Source organism: Aythya marila, assembly GCF_965140915.1.
Source record: "Aythya marila genome assembly, chromosome: 7".
Taxonomy (NCBI): domain Eukaryota; kingdom Metazoa; phylum Chordata; class Aves; order Anseriformes; family Anatidae; genus Aythya; species Aythya marila.
In genome coordinates, this window is record NC_139048.1 from 19,304,775 (window position 1) to 19,320,706 (window position 15,932).

The 15,932-nt window shown below is 40.0% G+C and overlaps 1 protein-coding gene across 4 annotated transcripts in view; it reads left to right on the top strand.

Moving 5' to 3' along the window:
• The window catches only part of LOC309880278 (WASH complex subunit 2-like), a 34,859-nt gene that overhangs the window by 2,196 nt on the left and 16,731 nt on the right, over positions 1 to 15,932 (top strand). For 3 of the 4 annotated variants that reach the window (XM_082765059.1, XM_082765056.1, XM_082765057.1), the window contains exons 4-18: positions 567 to 740; positions 1,374 to 1,467; positions 1,862 to 1,920; positions 2,712 to 2,759; positions 3,999 to 4,088; positions 4,614 to 4,701; positions 6,626 to 6,694; positions 7,031 to 7,143; positions 8,890 to 8,962; positions 9,740 to 9,796; positions 11,688 to 11,849; positions 12,257 to 12,390; positions 13,837 to 13,929; positions 14,456 to 14,560; positions 15,749 to 15,865. In XM_082765059.1, coding sequence (XP_082621185.1) covers positions 567 to 740; positions 1,374 to 1,467; positions 1,862 to 1,920; positions 2,712 to 2,759; positions 3,999 to 4,088; positions 4,614 to 4,701; positions 6,626 to 6,694; positions 7,031 to 7,143; positions 8,890 to 8,962; positions 9,740 to 9,796; positions 11,688 to 11,849; positions 12,257 to 12,390; positions 13,837 to 13,929; positions 14,456 to 14,560; positions 15,749 to 15,865 — 1,476 coding nt within the window. The remainder of the gene's footprint in view (positions 1 to 566; positions 741 to 1,373; positions 1,468 to 1,861; positions 1,921 to 2,711; positions 2,760 to 3,998; positions 4,089 to 4,613; positions 4,702 to 6,625; positions 6,695 to 7,030; positions 7,144 to 8,889; positions 8,963 to 9,739; positions 9,797 to 11,687; positions 11,850 to 12,256; positions 12,391 to 13,836; positions 13,930 to 14,455; positions 14,561 to 15,748; positions 15,866 to 15,932) is intronic. The other variant, XM_082765058.1, reaches the window with a different exon arrangement.

Below are 15,932 nucleotides of genomic sequence, written 5' to 3' on the forward strand. Positions count from 1 at the left end.
GCAAAGTGTTTCCTTTCTCCTTGAAGTCTTTCTACTTTATAAGCTTATGGCATTCAAGCATAACATTGAAAAGTAGTATTGAAGCTTATGATAACCTGTTAGAGCCCCCCCAAACTCAATATTGTAATCTAGTAGACAAGACTTGTGTTGATATCTCAACAGCTATGCATATTTCTTCAGCAAGAGAATTGAGGCCTCAGGCCGTATTGAATTCAGAGGTAGTGAACTAGGGAAGCAAAATCTAACAACAATTCCCAGGGAGAGAAACTCAGAGCTTTTTTATATATCTTATAGTCTTAGTGTGTTATACCACAAAGGTTCCCTTGATGAGCTGGAAGCCCAAATAGGATAGTGCTTTGCTGGTGTGGGTCTTTAGAATGTCTCAGTTCACCAGGTTGATAAAGGTGAATTAAGGGGGGGGGGGAAGCTCATGAAGGTCTTTCTCCTGCATATAGTGAAAAAGCTTTCTCCATACTAATCTGATGTTAAATTTTTGCATACGTGTTGCAGTGAGATTGAGTCTTGAATAAAATGCAATGACAGTGTGTGTTTTCTTGTTGTTAAAGGAAAGGACACGGGAACAGAAAGAAGCTGATCTGATTCCCAAAATCCAAGAAGCGGTGAATTATGGGTTGCAAGTTCTAGACAGTGCTTTTGAACAGCTAGACATCAAAGCAGGCAACTCTGACTCGGAAGAGGAAGAAAGTAATGAAAGGGTGGAACTGATACTTGAGCCAAAGGTAGAGAGACCTGTTCTTGCTGGGAGCATTGCGTTTGAGTTTGGTTTTGTTGGACTTGCTCTTCACTTCTGCAAGCAGTGTCACTATGTTGATATAAAATTGATATTTTTTATCTAAAAAGAGGATTTGGTGACTATATCTAAAGCAGAAATGCTCCTTGCTGAGCTATTTTCTTGTGTAGCCTGCTTGTCTTGCAGTTGGGTTTATCTTTAAAGAATGTCTCACTTTATGGAATTATTTCAACAGCGATGAACTTGGAAATGAAAGTCTGAGTTCTGGGTGGAAGGGCACCTTTAAATGTCATGCTTTTTAGGTACAAACAGTGTCTTTCTAGTCATTTTTTACTGTACCAGTAATGAAGAATCCTAGATGTAGGATTTGCAAAGATATTTTTATGTTGTTAAGACATCTAGAAAATGTGCTGGGACCATACAAATAGAAGTAGCCCATGTTCTTTGACAGCGTTAAAAGGAATAAATCTCAGTTGGCCCACCTAACTTGAAGTGTATGTCTGGTGGGATTCTCATGAATCTAGTTTGTATCTTCCTTGCCTTAAAATAAGGGTTGTAGGATTCATTAGCAATGTAGAGCTGTTCCTAGATATCAGAAAGACTTCATGTTGTCTCTTTCTAGGATCTCTATATTGACAGGCCTTTACCTTACTTGATTGGCTCTCAGCAGTTCATGGAACAAGATGATGTTGGTCTTGGAGATCTGACTAGTGAAGGTATGTGCTGGAATGACCTTTTATTTCAATGGGAGTAACTAGCTCCTAATTTAAGACTTTGGTCTTTGGTTTTAATTTAATAGCTTTTGTTATGCTGCATAGTGTTTTTGCACGTTTAGATGCATACTGCAGTTAGCTGGCGAAACATGCACTAGGCTGTAACAACCACCTTTCCAAATATGTGAGTTATCAGTACCTTGTGCTCTGTGTATTGGAAACACAAAATGCTAGAATTTCAGCAGACTACAAAGCACTTTCAAACCGCTCTTTTTAATCTGATTTTTAGTTCTCATCGCAAAGCCTTTAAAGTTGCAGTAGGTGTGTCTGCTGACCAGCAAGCTCTGTGTGCAGATGTCACGTCTGATCTTAACTTTTCTGTTTTCATTTAAAATAGAAGGATCAGTAGATAGTGATCGTGGAAGTGTGATTGACAGCGAAGAAAAGGATGAAGAGGTAAGCAACAGAGTACTAGCTACTTTGCATAGGTATTCATGAGTCCTTGTTTGCCTGCGAGGCCATTACCTAACTTGGTTTTCCGTGTGTGGTATCAAGACAGTATTGCAAGGTATGCTCCCTGTGTCAGTTGTAAATGTATTTTTCTGTTACTATTCTTACACAATAATTTCCTCTGCAGCCTTTCAGAAGAGCAGTAAAGTGGTGTTGGCTCTAACTGCTGTTATAGTAGAATATTTCAGACTGAAATTTTTTATTCCAGTTTAGTTTCACGTTGTGAAGCAAACTCAGCTTGAAGCTTTTGCAATGAACAATTGAATTGATGGAGGGCAAATTTGTTGTAAGTTACAGTGACAAAGAATGGAATGGAAACTAACAGGAATATATTTAAACAGGTTTCAGTAATGCACCTCCAGGCTTTGCCTTATGAATCCACTGCATTGGAATAACAAATTCTGATATTTTGTCTGCCTTAGCTGGAATGTTTCTGGTTTATGCATGTGTTGTAGAAGCACTCCCTTTTTCCTCAGGAATTTGCTTTTGGTATCTTTGTTCAACTAAAGTTTAATCCCTTTTGGGTTACTGAAATGGAGCTTGCTCTCTTTGCTAACTCACTGATGCTTTACTGAGCTCCTTTCATGAAGGTGGTCAGTGGTGGGCAAACAATCATGTGTTTGCAGTGAAGAGATGTGAATTTCTAAACCTAAGCAAGTCCAAAGTTTCTGAGCCCTATCCCTTAGCCACTGAATGAAGCAATGTGTGATGCTTGTCTTTGGTCTCTTATGTTCCAGGAATCAGATGATGAATTTGGAAACCCTAGTGAAGATGACCAAAAGACGGTATGATTATACACCTTGGTACCACCTGAAAGACTCACTGCTTGAGACAGACTGAGAATGTAATAAAGCGATCAGAGCTCTAGACAGTTAACTATTAAAAGGCTTGTTTAAGCCTGGTTTGTATAACTTTGTATGGGTAGGTTGTCCTGACTAGGTGGCACTATATTGTGCAGTTGAACCTGTACTGGGGTTAAAGACATGCTTGCAAGCCATCATTAGATGAAAAGCATATGTGCAATAGCATTGCCTGATATGTGTTTTCCTCAGCAATAACTTTGGTTCCAAGAGAGTTGAAAGAATCAACCCTAGGAAAACTAGGTTTCTGAGGGATTATTATGTCTAATTAAAGTTCTGAACTTGCAAAGCAAGTAGTAAGGAACAACGCAGTCTGGGTATGACATGAAATGAAAGATAAGAACAGTATGAAGCATTTGGAAAGTGTGACTATTTGGGTAACAAATGAAAAGAGAAAAATAAATGTTTAGGTTTAGAAATTCAAGCCTGACTTCAACTGTTGGTGCTAGGGGAAGGAATCTTATCCATGTTAAACGTATCAGTGAAAAAGAGACTTATACTGGGGACCCACCCGCTGAGAAGATGAGGGTCAAAAGAACAGTGTTTCAAAAACTAACCCTTTTTTAAAATTGTTAAAGCAATGTTACAAAAGCACTCAGATGTTAGTTACATGAAGTTGTATTGGTCTTCATAGGGTAACTTTGTATGCCTGATGTATTTTTAAGTACTTAGTAACTTAGTACTATATTTAAGATACTGCTATCTAGGTTTGGAATAGCTCAAAATGGCAAAATTTTGTACTAGCTAATCTCAGTGTTCCAGATATAAGGCGTAATTACTAGGTCTTTGGTGGAGAGCAGTTAGTAAACTAAGGGAAACTGGGCAGACAAAGCAGTTCAGGCTTATGTACGGTAGCAGTACACTCCTTGTGAGGACAGCCTTATTGTCCTCAGTTGATCCTGATTGAGAAATGTTTGGTGATGCACCATAGAGCTAGTGTACTAGAGAATACATTAAGTTACTTACAGCTAGAGGCACTCTGTTCTTACCTCTAAAAAGTTGTGTGGTACCTCAAACTGGCTGAATGTTTCCATCCTTTCAGTAAATTTGCTTTGAATATTTTATTGAAGCAGGTGGATTTTTAATTTTTTTTTTTTTTTTTTGCTTATGCTTTTGTATGCCAACTTCAGGAGAACACAACAGAGTATTTATTTTTTTTCTTAGAGGACGGCACAGATGAGTGATGAAGATGATTATGATGGTGGTGATCTCTTTGACTCTGAAAAAGAGGAAGATGAGGATGGAGACATAGAGGTAAGCACAAAGACTGTAAGTAAATGTTGCCTCTTTGTGGGAATAGATTTTTTTACTTCTATCATGAAAAATCTGAAAGGTGTGATTATAACAGTAACTCTTGGTTACATGAGATGGGATCCTATAGAGAGGGCCTGTAAGAATCCTGTATGGTCTTTCAACGTGATTGTTCCAGTTTTGCTTCTTGAACCCTAAATTGGCATCAAAGCTGTCTCTAAATGTCATTAAGAAATTGTTGCATTTGTGTGTGGCAAATGCTTCTTGCTGGTCATGTTCCCAAAATAAGGTGATATTAAAAACTATTATCATAAAGGACTAGAAATGGCTTTTCCTTGATTCACACACAATCTCCTAATTCCTTTCTTAATAGAAAGTTACATTGCCTCTAATGAGTGCTTCAATCAAATTGTGGATAGGAAATTGTACAATTGAGGCTGTAGAATACAATACTTGCAATTGCAATTGCATCAAACTGGTAATGGGACTGCATATAAGGAATATGCTGTTATTTTCCATACTCCTCAGAAAAAGAAAAGACCGACATCATTTGCCGATGAGCTTGCAGCCCGAATCAAAGGAGAAGTACTGGTCAAAGAGGATGAAGACCGTTCGTGTAAGCTAACTCTTAAGCTTTGATACGTGATTGTGAAATAGTGGGATGCTCCTGAGAGTGTTGGACAGGAAACTTTGTGTAACAATATTTGAAATTACACAGATCTATTTTTGAGCATATATTGGGTGAAAGCCTGACAGGAGGAATTAAAGACACTATTATAATGGTTTTGTGCTCTGAGAAACATTTTGGTCATTACTTATAGGAATGAACACAAACCTACTGAGAGTTATAGTGGTAAACTTACTGCTTTCAGGTGAGAAAGGTCACTCCCCAGGTGCATATATTATAGTACAGGTTTTCTCTCTAATCTGATTCTCCACTGGTATGTAAAACTGCATGTTTGACCACATGTGCTTTGTGCGGTCTCTGTGCGGTCTTTTTTTTGGTCTCTATAGTCTCTATGGTCTTTTGGTCTCTATACTTTCTGTGGTCGCTGTGGTCTCTTGGTCTCAATGGTCTTTTGGTCTCTTGGTATCGATAGTCTCTGTGGTCTCTATAGTCTTTTGATCTCTATATTTTCTATAGTCTTTTGGTCTCTGTGGTCCTTATAGTCTCTACAGTTTTTTGGTCTCTGTAGTCTCTATAGTCTTTTGGACTGTGTAGTCTTTATACTCTCTTGGTCTCTATGGTCTCTGTAGTCTGTACAGTCTTATGGTCTCTGGCCTTTTTTTGGTCTCTGTGGTCTCTCTAGTGTTTTTTTGGTCTCTGTATGGTCTCCTTTTGGCCTCTGATCTCTATGGTATTTTTTTGGTCTCTGTGGTCTCTATAGTCTACAGTTTTTTGTTCTCTGTAGTCTCTATAGTCTTTCGGTCTCTGTAGTCTCTGTGGTCTTTGGTCTCTGTAGTCTCTGTAGTCTGTACACTCTTTTGGTCTCTATGGCCTTTTTTTGGTCTCTGTGGTCTCTATAGGCTTTTGGTCTCCTTTTGGTCTCTATGGGCTTTTTTGGCCTCTATGGTCTCTGTGGTCTTTCTGCTCTGTGATCTCTATGGTATTTTTATGGTCTCCATAGTCTCTATAGTCTCTGGTCTCTTGGTCTCTATAGTCTCTGTGGTCTTTGGTCTCTATACTCTCTACAGTCTTTTGGTCTCTGTGGACTTTATTTGGTCTCTTTTTTGATCTCTTTTTTTTGGTCTCTTCTTTGGTCTTTTTTTTTGGCCTCTGTGGTCTCTACCGTCTTTTGGTCTCTATGGTCTCTACCGTTTCTTGGTCTCTGTGTTCTTTGTGGTCTCTTGGTCTCTGTAATCCCTATAGTCTCTGTGGTCTCTATAGTCTTTCGTTTTCTATAGTCTCTATAGTCTTTTTTTGGTGTATATGGTCTCTATGGTCTCTGTATTTTTTTCGTGTTTATAGTCTCTATGGTCTTTTGGTCTCTATGGTCCTTACAGTCTTTTGGTCTCTATATGTATTTGTTCTTACTTGGTTCAAGCAGTCTACCTAGGATTTTGGATGTTGGAGTACTAAAAGCTATCAGATTAGCTTCTTATTGAGTTAGAGGCAAGTCTTCTGTTTATTGAAATAACCTTGTTGAGTGATGAGAGAGAGGGAATAAAACTTACGGATTTGTAACTGAATCATGGGATGACATATGTCTGGAGCCATTTGAGGTGCTCAAAGGTTCTGTATGCCCCGTGTGGGAGCTGTACCATCTGTAATGCTGCATTGCTTTCTGCCATCTTGGGTGACACTAGTCAGTGTGTGGGCAACTATGTTGAACCTATAGTGTCTGCCAGAACGATGCCATTATGATTTCAAGTGTGTATTTTAGAATCTGTACCTTATAGAATTGCTTCAGTGGGTTGATTATACATATGTGAAGACATATAATCCAGTTTGATTATATTACTTTTTAAGGTTCTTTTTACTATAGGTTGAGCACAGGTTATAAGTAATGTTTCATTCATTTGAACTTTTCTTCTTAAAGCCCTGTCACCAGAGACTAAAACAAGGAAAACCACAAAAGAGAAGAAGGAAGCTAGAGTTCCATCAGATGGTAGGATTTCCTCTTGTTTTTCAGTCATTGGCAGGGTTGTAAGATCTGCAGTAGAAACTGGGTGGGATATCAGTGAACATCCTTCAGGGTGAGTGCGTACACAAATCTAGGTTGTGCTGCATGTGCAAAACAGGGCCAGAAATAGGCCTAGTGAGAGTTTCTTAAATGGGACATTGTGGAGTAACCATGTACAACCTGATCCATCTACAGCATCTTCTCTGTATGTATCATCTTTATAAGAGGGAGGGGCTGGAATTATACTAGTTTTTGTTTTGGCTGTCCCTTTATCCCATTTCCTCAAATCAGGTCACAGCTCTTGGTTCTTGTGCTTTCTAGATGATGATGACGACATCTTCAAGCCTCCTAAGCTGACCGATGAAGACTTCACACCGTTTGGTTCTAGGGGTGGACTCTTCAGTGGTGGGACAGGTCTCTTTGATGATGATGAGGTGAGAATGGAAGAGAGGACAGGAATAGCAATGTGTGTGTGTCTTACAAAAAAAAACACAACCTCAGAACCCCATCTCTGGACAGCAGTGAGATGAAGCAACATTTTGTTGCTTGGTAACATTCAGGCATAATAGAACAGTGTTATCGTTCCAGTGGAGAAAGAAAACCACACAAGTAAGATGCTTGTGTTCCCTTTGGTGCAAAGCCCTCTCTTCTGCAATGGTGCTGATAGAAATTCAAATGTTGTCCTGACATTACACTAGAGTGCTTCTGATTCCAGCAGAGTATGCTCAGTACCTCACTTCTGTCTGTGGAAGTAAACCAAACACCATATGGTTTGTTCATCTTAAAACAAAGGATTTATATTAAAATTAATAAGGTTTAAGAATCTTACCGTAAAGCTGTGTAAAATAAATTATTGCATCTGATTCTATCATGCAGCTGATACTACTAACACTTCAGCTTTGTCCAAAATGGCAGGTAAATCACTGCATTTGCAGGGTGTTATATTTCTAGTTATAACTAGAGGAACAAAAGTTATATTTTCCTTGGAGCCAAGGAGGCTATTGGACTGAATTTGGGAGGCGACCTCATCTACAGCTGACTTAAAGTTTACCATGTCAATCTGCTGGAATATATCCAACAAGCACTGGTCAAGGGTGTTATGTGAGGGGAAGAGGATAGTTCTGTGCAATGGTTTCCACTCAGGTGTGGCCATTATTTGGAGGAAAAAAAACAAAACAAACAAACAAACAAAAAAAAACGACTAGCGGGCTTTCTTTTTAAGTAGCAGCTAACAGCTTTAAAAAACAAAAATAAAAAATCTGGTACTGTTAGCCAGCTTTATGTCAGTGCAAATTCAGATGAAGCTATCATTAAACTCTATTGCTTACTTATTATCAAGACAGTTTTCCTTATCCTGCTAGATACAGGACAGCCAAGTAGACGTCTCTGAGTGTTGCCTGCCCACATATACATAGTATTTTTCTGTTAGCTGAAAAATGATCGTCTAGGAAGGGTAACATATCTTCATTTACCTTATACAGTGGAGGAGGCCTTACTGAACCAGAAGGCAGACACAGGTTTCTTCTGGGTTTGGATGTACTAAAAATGGGTTTGTTTCAGCTTAGCTGCTGTTCTGTGTGCTGTAAGAGTTTGCTACCCTGGGTTGTGAAGAGAAGGGGAGTGACCTGTGACGTGTGCTGCTCCTCAAAGACTCTTATGTGAGGGTCTTGCAATGTTCTTGAGCTATAATGTATATATCTGCACCAAATCAGTGTTTTGGAGACTCATTGGCAACAATATAAATCATTCATCTTATGCACATGAAATTCAGGAGTATTTTTATGTGTGTCCTGACCTGAATTCTTCCTTTAAACCTTACTGTGTAAGCCTTAATAGGAAAGCTTGGAGGAGTGTAACCAGGACCTAAACAGCTGTAGTTTAATTAGTGTAAGCCCTTGAAGAGGTGCAAATGAAAGTTCATTCTTTCTCTTTGGTAAACAGACTGATAATCAGAGTGAATTGCAGTGTAAATTAAACTTTAGAAAAAGCTACCTTTCTGAATGTCTGTGCTCAGGTTAACTCTTGAGTAGCTGGGTTTAAGTGTGTATGTGCAGACATACCATTGGGAAGGGAGTGGTGGTTACCTCTGTCTTGGCTCAGAAGGGGATATTCTGTGTGGAAAAGTTGGCATCTGTCTTCTATAACAGACAAATTCACCACTCATTTTTGTCTATTACTAGAGTGATCTTTTTGCTGAGGTACCACAAGGAGAAGAATCAAAACAGCAAGAGGAACAAGTCATGATAAATGAAGGTAAGAACCAACTCTGCAGTCCTGTCTATGCTGGGATTTATCACAGCTAGCGGGTAGTGTGTTGTTCTTTCTGAACTGGGAAGTCTGAAGTAGCAATTGTTGGCAGCTCTCTTCCCCAGTCTTAATAGAGAACAGCTATGTTTTCTTTGAATTTTACACATTTGTTCACTGTGATCGTTTACACATACCAGTTCTCTTGGAGCTAAAAATGAGGTCTTTGCTGGTGTTGGCAGAGCTGCATACAACGGGTTCCTGTTGCTGAATAGTACTTTGCAGTGTCCGGTGGTGGGTTTGAGTGGGGTCAAGATTGATCCTCACAGCTTGATGAATGTTTAAGTTTCACATTAGCTATATAGCCAGATTCTTCAGGAATCTGATGCGTTCTGTACTGCAGTGGCTTTTGTTGAAGCATTGTATTAGTTGAATTTTCATATATGGCTTTGGTGACTAAGCCATTTTGGTTTAGGCACATTGTGTTGAAGTGGTTTCAAATGTGTGAATGTCAACCCTTGTAAATACTGCTGTGTGTAGATGTGCCCCATATTTGTAAGCTTTGGTTTCATAGGCAAGTTTTAATGGACCACGGAAAGCTAGACTGTTCTTATATGTATCTGCAAAAAGAAAGAGGTTCAAGGAGAATGTCTAAAGACTTCTGGGCCACTGAGCAAAAACTGGAGCTCAGAAGACTTCTCAGATTCCTATTTCTGTGGTAGAGTTCTAAAGGCTTTGACATTGTAAAGCAAGTACATCCATGTATTGTACTTCCTATGATTTCAGCATCCTCTACAAAGTCCTTAAAGAAAGTTCCTGCAGGTGCAGTGTCTCTGTTCCCAGGTATGACCTGTTCAATAGCAAATTGCTTCATGCACAAAATGCTCTTTTCTTTAAACCATACTGGAGAGCTTTTAAAGAAGAAAGCTGCGAAAATACAGCAACACTGCATTGCTTGATCATGTGCTTAATGACCAATACAGGCGCTTCTACCATGCTAAGCCTAACTTGCAGCATGCTTTGTTTAATCAAGATTCTGTAGGAGCTCTGAAGGTAGGTGTCAATGATGGGAGATAACTGTGGAAGCTGACAGCTGCTGCTATGCTAGCTTACTCTTAAAGATGTGTGTTGCTTTAACTAGTAATATACTGTTTAAATCTGCAGTACACAGTTACACCTTCCCTCTATACTTTGTGAAGGAAATGCATTTTGATTTTTCAGACTAGATCATATTCCCTGAGATTATAAATACAGTATTCAAGTTCCTGTTTTTGTGACACAAGTAAATAAAATCACTCATGTTTCTTCCATTTTGATTATGAGGATCTGCATACATGGAGAAGGAGCAGATCTGTAGCTTAGAGCTTTCCAAAACCAATCAAACAAACAAAAAAATAACAAAAAAAACAACAACAAAAGGCTAAGGTGTGTGTTGCATATACAACTTCAGTCTGAGCCATGAAAAGAAGTATGTCCTCAGTCTTTCTGAATTAACTGAGTTACTGTCTCTGTGCAGGGTCTTTGCCTGAGTTAACTCAGCTTTAATTTTTCCCATTATTAATAAAGGCCTGGTTTAATATAACAACGTTAGCGAACTGAGCCTTCAGCACACTTTAGAGTAGGAAATATACAAGTACAGCCTTTTTACTCCAAGATCAAAGGTACATGTCAGCACTGGTCATTCTACATAATTGTAAGACTTGATAGCAAAGCTCAAAACAGCAAATAGCAATTTTCTTTATCCTTTGCTCTTTCTTGGAGGTACCATTGCATAAGCAGTGAATTTGCCATCATTCTAATCATGTTCTGTTCATTAAGTTCTATGTAGTGTTTATTCAAAGTGTTCTGTTGCATCTTTTCAGTACCTTGTAGACAGGTTAAAGTCACCAGCTCATTTACTCTTCAAAATCACTTCATGAACGCACTCCCAGTGAACAGCCCGTTTAGGAACAGAAGAATATATAATAACTATCTAAACAGGTTCCCTGACTGTATTCCTGTAAATCCTGTGGCACTTTCTAGTTGTGATATTTATTTTTTTAAATGATGAACTGCTGCTGTGATTCTAAATTCATGCAATCAGCAGAGTTCTAACCAGATAGCAGTTCTACTCTTTCTACCAGGCTTTCAATGAGTCTCTTTTCTTCACTGTTTCCAAATATCTATATATAAGGAGCAAAAAGATGACTTAGAACCAGACTGCTTATTTTACCAGAAAGGCTAAAAGTGTTTGCAGACTATCTGTCTAAAGTATTCAGGGATCTTGGGACCAAACTCAACCAGTGGTAGTGGTATCAGTGATTTTTACATGACAAGATCTGCTCCTTGGAAGAGCTCAGTCATCTACCCTCTCCTCTCCCCAGGTGCCTTATCACTTCTATTTGTCCACGTTTTTGTAGCTTACTGGTTTGTAAAGTACGGTTCTGCTTTGGGAAGTCCATGTAGAAAACAGAGTGGGACTGATGGGTTTGCTACTTTTAACACAGGAGCTGACTGTTGTTTTAGGGGAGATAAGCAGGTGTTAGAAAGAAGTGCTTGCAGTGTGAGTGAGAGGCCATCAGTCTGCAACTTGATTTTACCATGAAATTTCTAGTTAATGCTTTTTGATGAGACATTGTTGCAGGAATGCATCAGAAGTTGCTGTGATGGAAACTATCAGCCTGGCTTCACTTAGGAAGCTTTTCAGTAACTCTGGTAATAAATGTGTGTGTTTTTTCTCCCATCTGACCTGCAGGAGGGAGTGATGTCTTTAGTTCCCCTGTAACTGTGGAAAAAAACAAGAAACCTGCAGCAAGGAGCACAGAGAAATCTCCTAAACAGCCTGGGAAAGTTGTTCTGTTTGATGATGATGACGATGACTTCTTTGGGGGAGCAAGTAAAAAGCCTCCAGATCCAGGTACCTCTGTATGTGTGCGGTGGCAGGTTAAACATTAAGGGTCATCAAAATTCAAACTGATAGGAACCCAGTGAGTTCAGTACTTAGCTCCTGCGCTCAGCACTACCTGTTAGCAGGCTGTAGGCATTTAGAGGTGCCAAGCTAATGCAAAACACTGCATTCGGGAATTTAGAGGTGCCTGCTGACTCCAGCTCAATGGATGTTGACTGCATTGTCTGTTACTAGTGCTCTCAGGTAAATGATGTTTCATTTTGAGATCATGGCTAGTTTTTTCTCTTCAAGATCTCTGGTATTGGTCAGCTTTAAAAAGGGATCATGGTATCTTTTACAACTGCTGTCTCCTCTATCTCCTCAGAACTCGCTGTTCTGTTCTATTCATTCCCTTTTTGTTTTGTCTCTTAATGCAGTCAAGTCTACAGCTGACCTGTTTGATGATGATGATGAGGGTGACTTGTTCAAAGAAAAACCTGCCATTTCTCCTGGGGCTGCCAGCACAACTAAAGAAACAGAAAGTCACAGGGAGACAGTCACGGCAAAAAAGGTAATGGAATATAAATGGATCATATCCTCAAGGTTTGAGGAAGAAGTTATTACTGCAGCTGAAGTCATCTTTCCATGTAAAATGATATGAAAGTGCCATATTTGTGAGGCAGGACTGTGTTCATAGGGTCTTCTGTGACCAACTGCTTCAAGTGTCCATAAGTTACTTTTGCTTCTCAGATTTTGGGTTTATTTAGCTTGTTTGCAGGGCGGACAATGATTAGAAGAATATTGTTAAAGCAGGACTGAAGTGAGAGCAAAATGAGAAGTCTCAGTTTAAGGACAAAACAATGACAAAAACAGTTTATGAAGTTCATGGCTGGAAAAAAGCCAGCCTGACTTAAGAACCTTTGGTGTCATGGTTCTGTGTAGAAACTGTGTTTGCACTTACACAGACCACAGATAGGAACTTTACTGGTAACCTGTTGCTTGTATATATTTTAGAATAGGAGTGTGGGTGTCACAGTTTTACTGAAGCATATACAAAGCTTTGAGTGTTCAAAAAGCTGCTTTTCAGCTGAAAACTGTAAGTTTTAGAAAGCCTTAAATGCTGTCCTGAGGACACGTGTATGGAATTTTAAGACCTTCCTAATTCACACTCCACTTTCCTTTTCAGAGCAGTGTCTTGAGAAAAGCGGTAATGCTCTTTTTTTCTGTAACAAACTGTACGTGTTCATGCTGACTGTCTAAGCAGTACACGAACATAATGAGCTACAGTGACTCTTCTCCCCTCCACACTGAGAAGTATACAGAGCTAGGCGTGTGTGATGCAAATTGCTGTAGGACTCTCTCCATGCAGCCTTATAAAAAGCACTTGAGCACAAGGCCCAAAGCCAGCTTCTGTTTCTGGTGCGTTGCAAAAGTATCCATGGTCAGTGGAGCAGGAGCAATGATGGGAGGTCATCCATAGCCATTGCTCAGATCTTGTGGCACTTCGCTTTCCTGGGGGAGAGCATGACAACTGATTCAGCAACACTGTCAGGAAGCAAGGGCTATTTTATCTTCCAGGCTTGTTGACAGTAGTGTTTGGGTCTGGAATCATTCTGACTTTAATGGCAGTATAGCTGGTGGCAGGCTTGGGCTGCACACTGCTAATAAGGGAAATGATGGTTGGCAGAAACTGCCCTCTTTCTTTGCTAAATATGGCTTTAAAAAAGAATTTTCCCTTTAACACACAGTGTGGCCTGATATGAGTTGCTGCACACATTCTCTGCTGAGAAGTAAGGTGGTGGGAGAGGAGGCCTATGTTAAGATCTGCTTGTCACCTTTGCATAGTTCTGGCTGAGGAAGAGCTGTTCATATAGCATGTGGGACTTGAGCTCTAGGATGGCAAGCTTGTGTCCCTTTGACTGCTGGGATGCCGTCCTGTAGAAAGGGACATACAGGGTGCCTGTCCTTACTAACCTTAAATGGGTGCAGATGGAGTTTCTCTTTTTTTGTCTTAAAGAGTCAGCCATCTTCAGGTGATGACTTCAAGCCTTTATCTGAAGCACCTCAAAGGAAACAGAGGGGCCTCTTCTCTGATGAGGAGGATTCTGAAGTGAGTATCTCTTAAATGACTACAGAAATCCTTGGGATCTGGGTCACGCTAACTTCAGTTCACTGGTATCTAGGGGACTCCTAGATACCATAAGGTATCTTTACCCATAAGGTTGAGGACATCTGTGTATCTATTCCTGGTCTTGCTGAAAGTTCACTTTTGCTCCAGGGGTGAAATCTGTCAGACTTTGTGCCCCAACACTGGAAACCTGAACTTGTGTGGTACAAACAGGTATAAATTAAAAGTCTGATGGGGGCAGGGGCAGCAGCAAGTCAAGAGCAAGAATCATGAAAGACTGCATGTGTTTACCCTTGTGTCCTGGACTTCCAGCTAGCAATTAATCTGCAAGGCTGAAGAAAATCCCCACGGAGTTTTAGGTCATTGGCACGCCTGAAAAACGGTCTTTCCTGACTTCACAGGAATACTAAACATTTTTTTAAGGAAGAACATAAATGTCCTTTTTAGAGTTCTTAAGTGTATAGCATGGCTTTACAAAGTGATGTTTCTTTGTGATGTTTTTGTGCAGGACTTGTTTTCATCAAGTAAAACTGTGAAGCATAAAGCTCCATCTCTCCCCACCAGCAAGTCCATGACAAAAGCTCCACTCTCTTTATTTGATGATGATGAAGAGGTAAGTGCCACTTCCTGATCCGGCCTGTGTATGGGAATCCTCCTGACCAGCCTTGCAAATGCAGCAGGAAACAGTCAGGTGTTTAAAAATGCTAAATTTGGAGCACCAAATTGGTCATCTTACATTGTGTAACAGTTCTGTGCATGTGGACAGCATCACGGAGGAGAATTGAGCAGGTACTCTATTGGGTTCTTAGTATTTTAGTCACTGCATATAGTTTCTGGACCTAAACACTAAGGATACTGCTGCTCTTATGTGGCTAAGGAGCACTGAGATATAGAACTGATAAGAACTTGGAGAAGCTGCTTTATCCTGGCCTGTGGTAGCTAACCACATGGGGACTTCTTGCTTCCTGTTTGTTGTGGCTTTTTTTTTTCTTTCTTTTCAGTGTGTAAAAATTGTGGCTGCTAGTGCAGAGACTGAGATGAGAGCACAGTTTGTGCAAGAAGCTTTTCAAATATGGATTAGTGTGTGTTTTCCTTACCTTTTGTACCCTCTTCTCCCTCACAAACGCTCTCCAGAGAGATTTCAACTCTGGACCTGCAGCCTTCATGGTGACTTAAGGTTACTATATAGTTTTAACATGAGGCAAACAGGAGGCCTGTTCAGAGCTGTAAGACCAGGAACATCTGCAAACTTGAGGTAATGGTCTCCTCTTCAGGGAGGGGCTGCTTCCAGCTCGCTGCCTTTCTGACTAGGGGCTGTTTGCAGAAGTAACTGGCAGGGTAGTGAAACACTTTCTAATGCAGTTGTCTCTGCCAGGAAGGTTCCACTATTGAACTGATGTTCAGGTTGAATGGGGCAAATCATAACTGAGTGTTATGTAGCGAAGTCAGCATCTGTTTTTGTATATTCTGATATTTGTATAATAATTGGCATGCATGTCTTCAGGTGAAAGTTGCAGTTCTTGCTCAGTGGTAGTGGTTCAGCTTGCCCATTGACCATCCTTGTAAAATGGGATTCATTCTCCATACCACTGCATAGATGTAGAAACTGTCTATCAAATGCTGTGTGCATGGAATTCCCTTAACTACAATATACTGTAACGTGCTTGAGAAAGCCTTCAGAAAGGGTTAATGAAAAAGATGTTTGTCTTTCATATGAGACGTAGGTGGCAACAGTGTCTTGCATGCTAATGACTTCTCAGTGAGCTTTCCATCATGGCTTTGTTTTTTAATTTCTTTTAAGGATCTCTTTGGTGTGGTACCTGCCAAGAAACAACAGGAAAAGCCTCTGGAAGAGAAAGCAAAACAGTCAGAGCCACTCAAGAAAGCTTCCAGCTTACTGTTCAGCAGTGATGAAGAGGTAGTGAAGAGTGAGATTTGGGTGAAAGGAGTTACTAGGTTTTATTAATGGACAAAGCATAAAACTG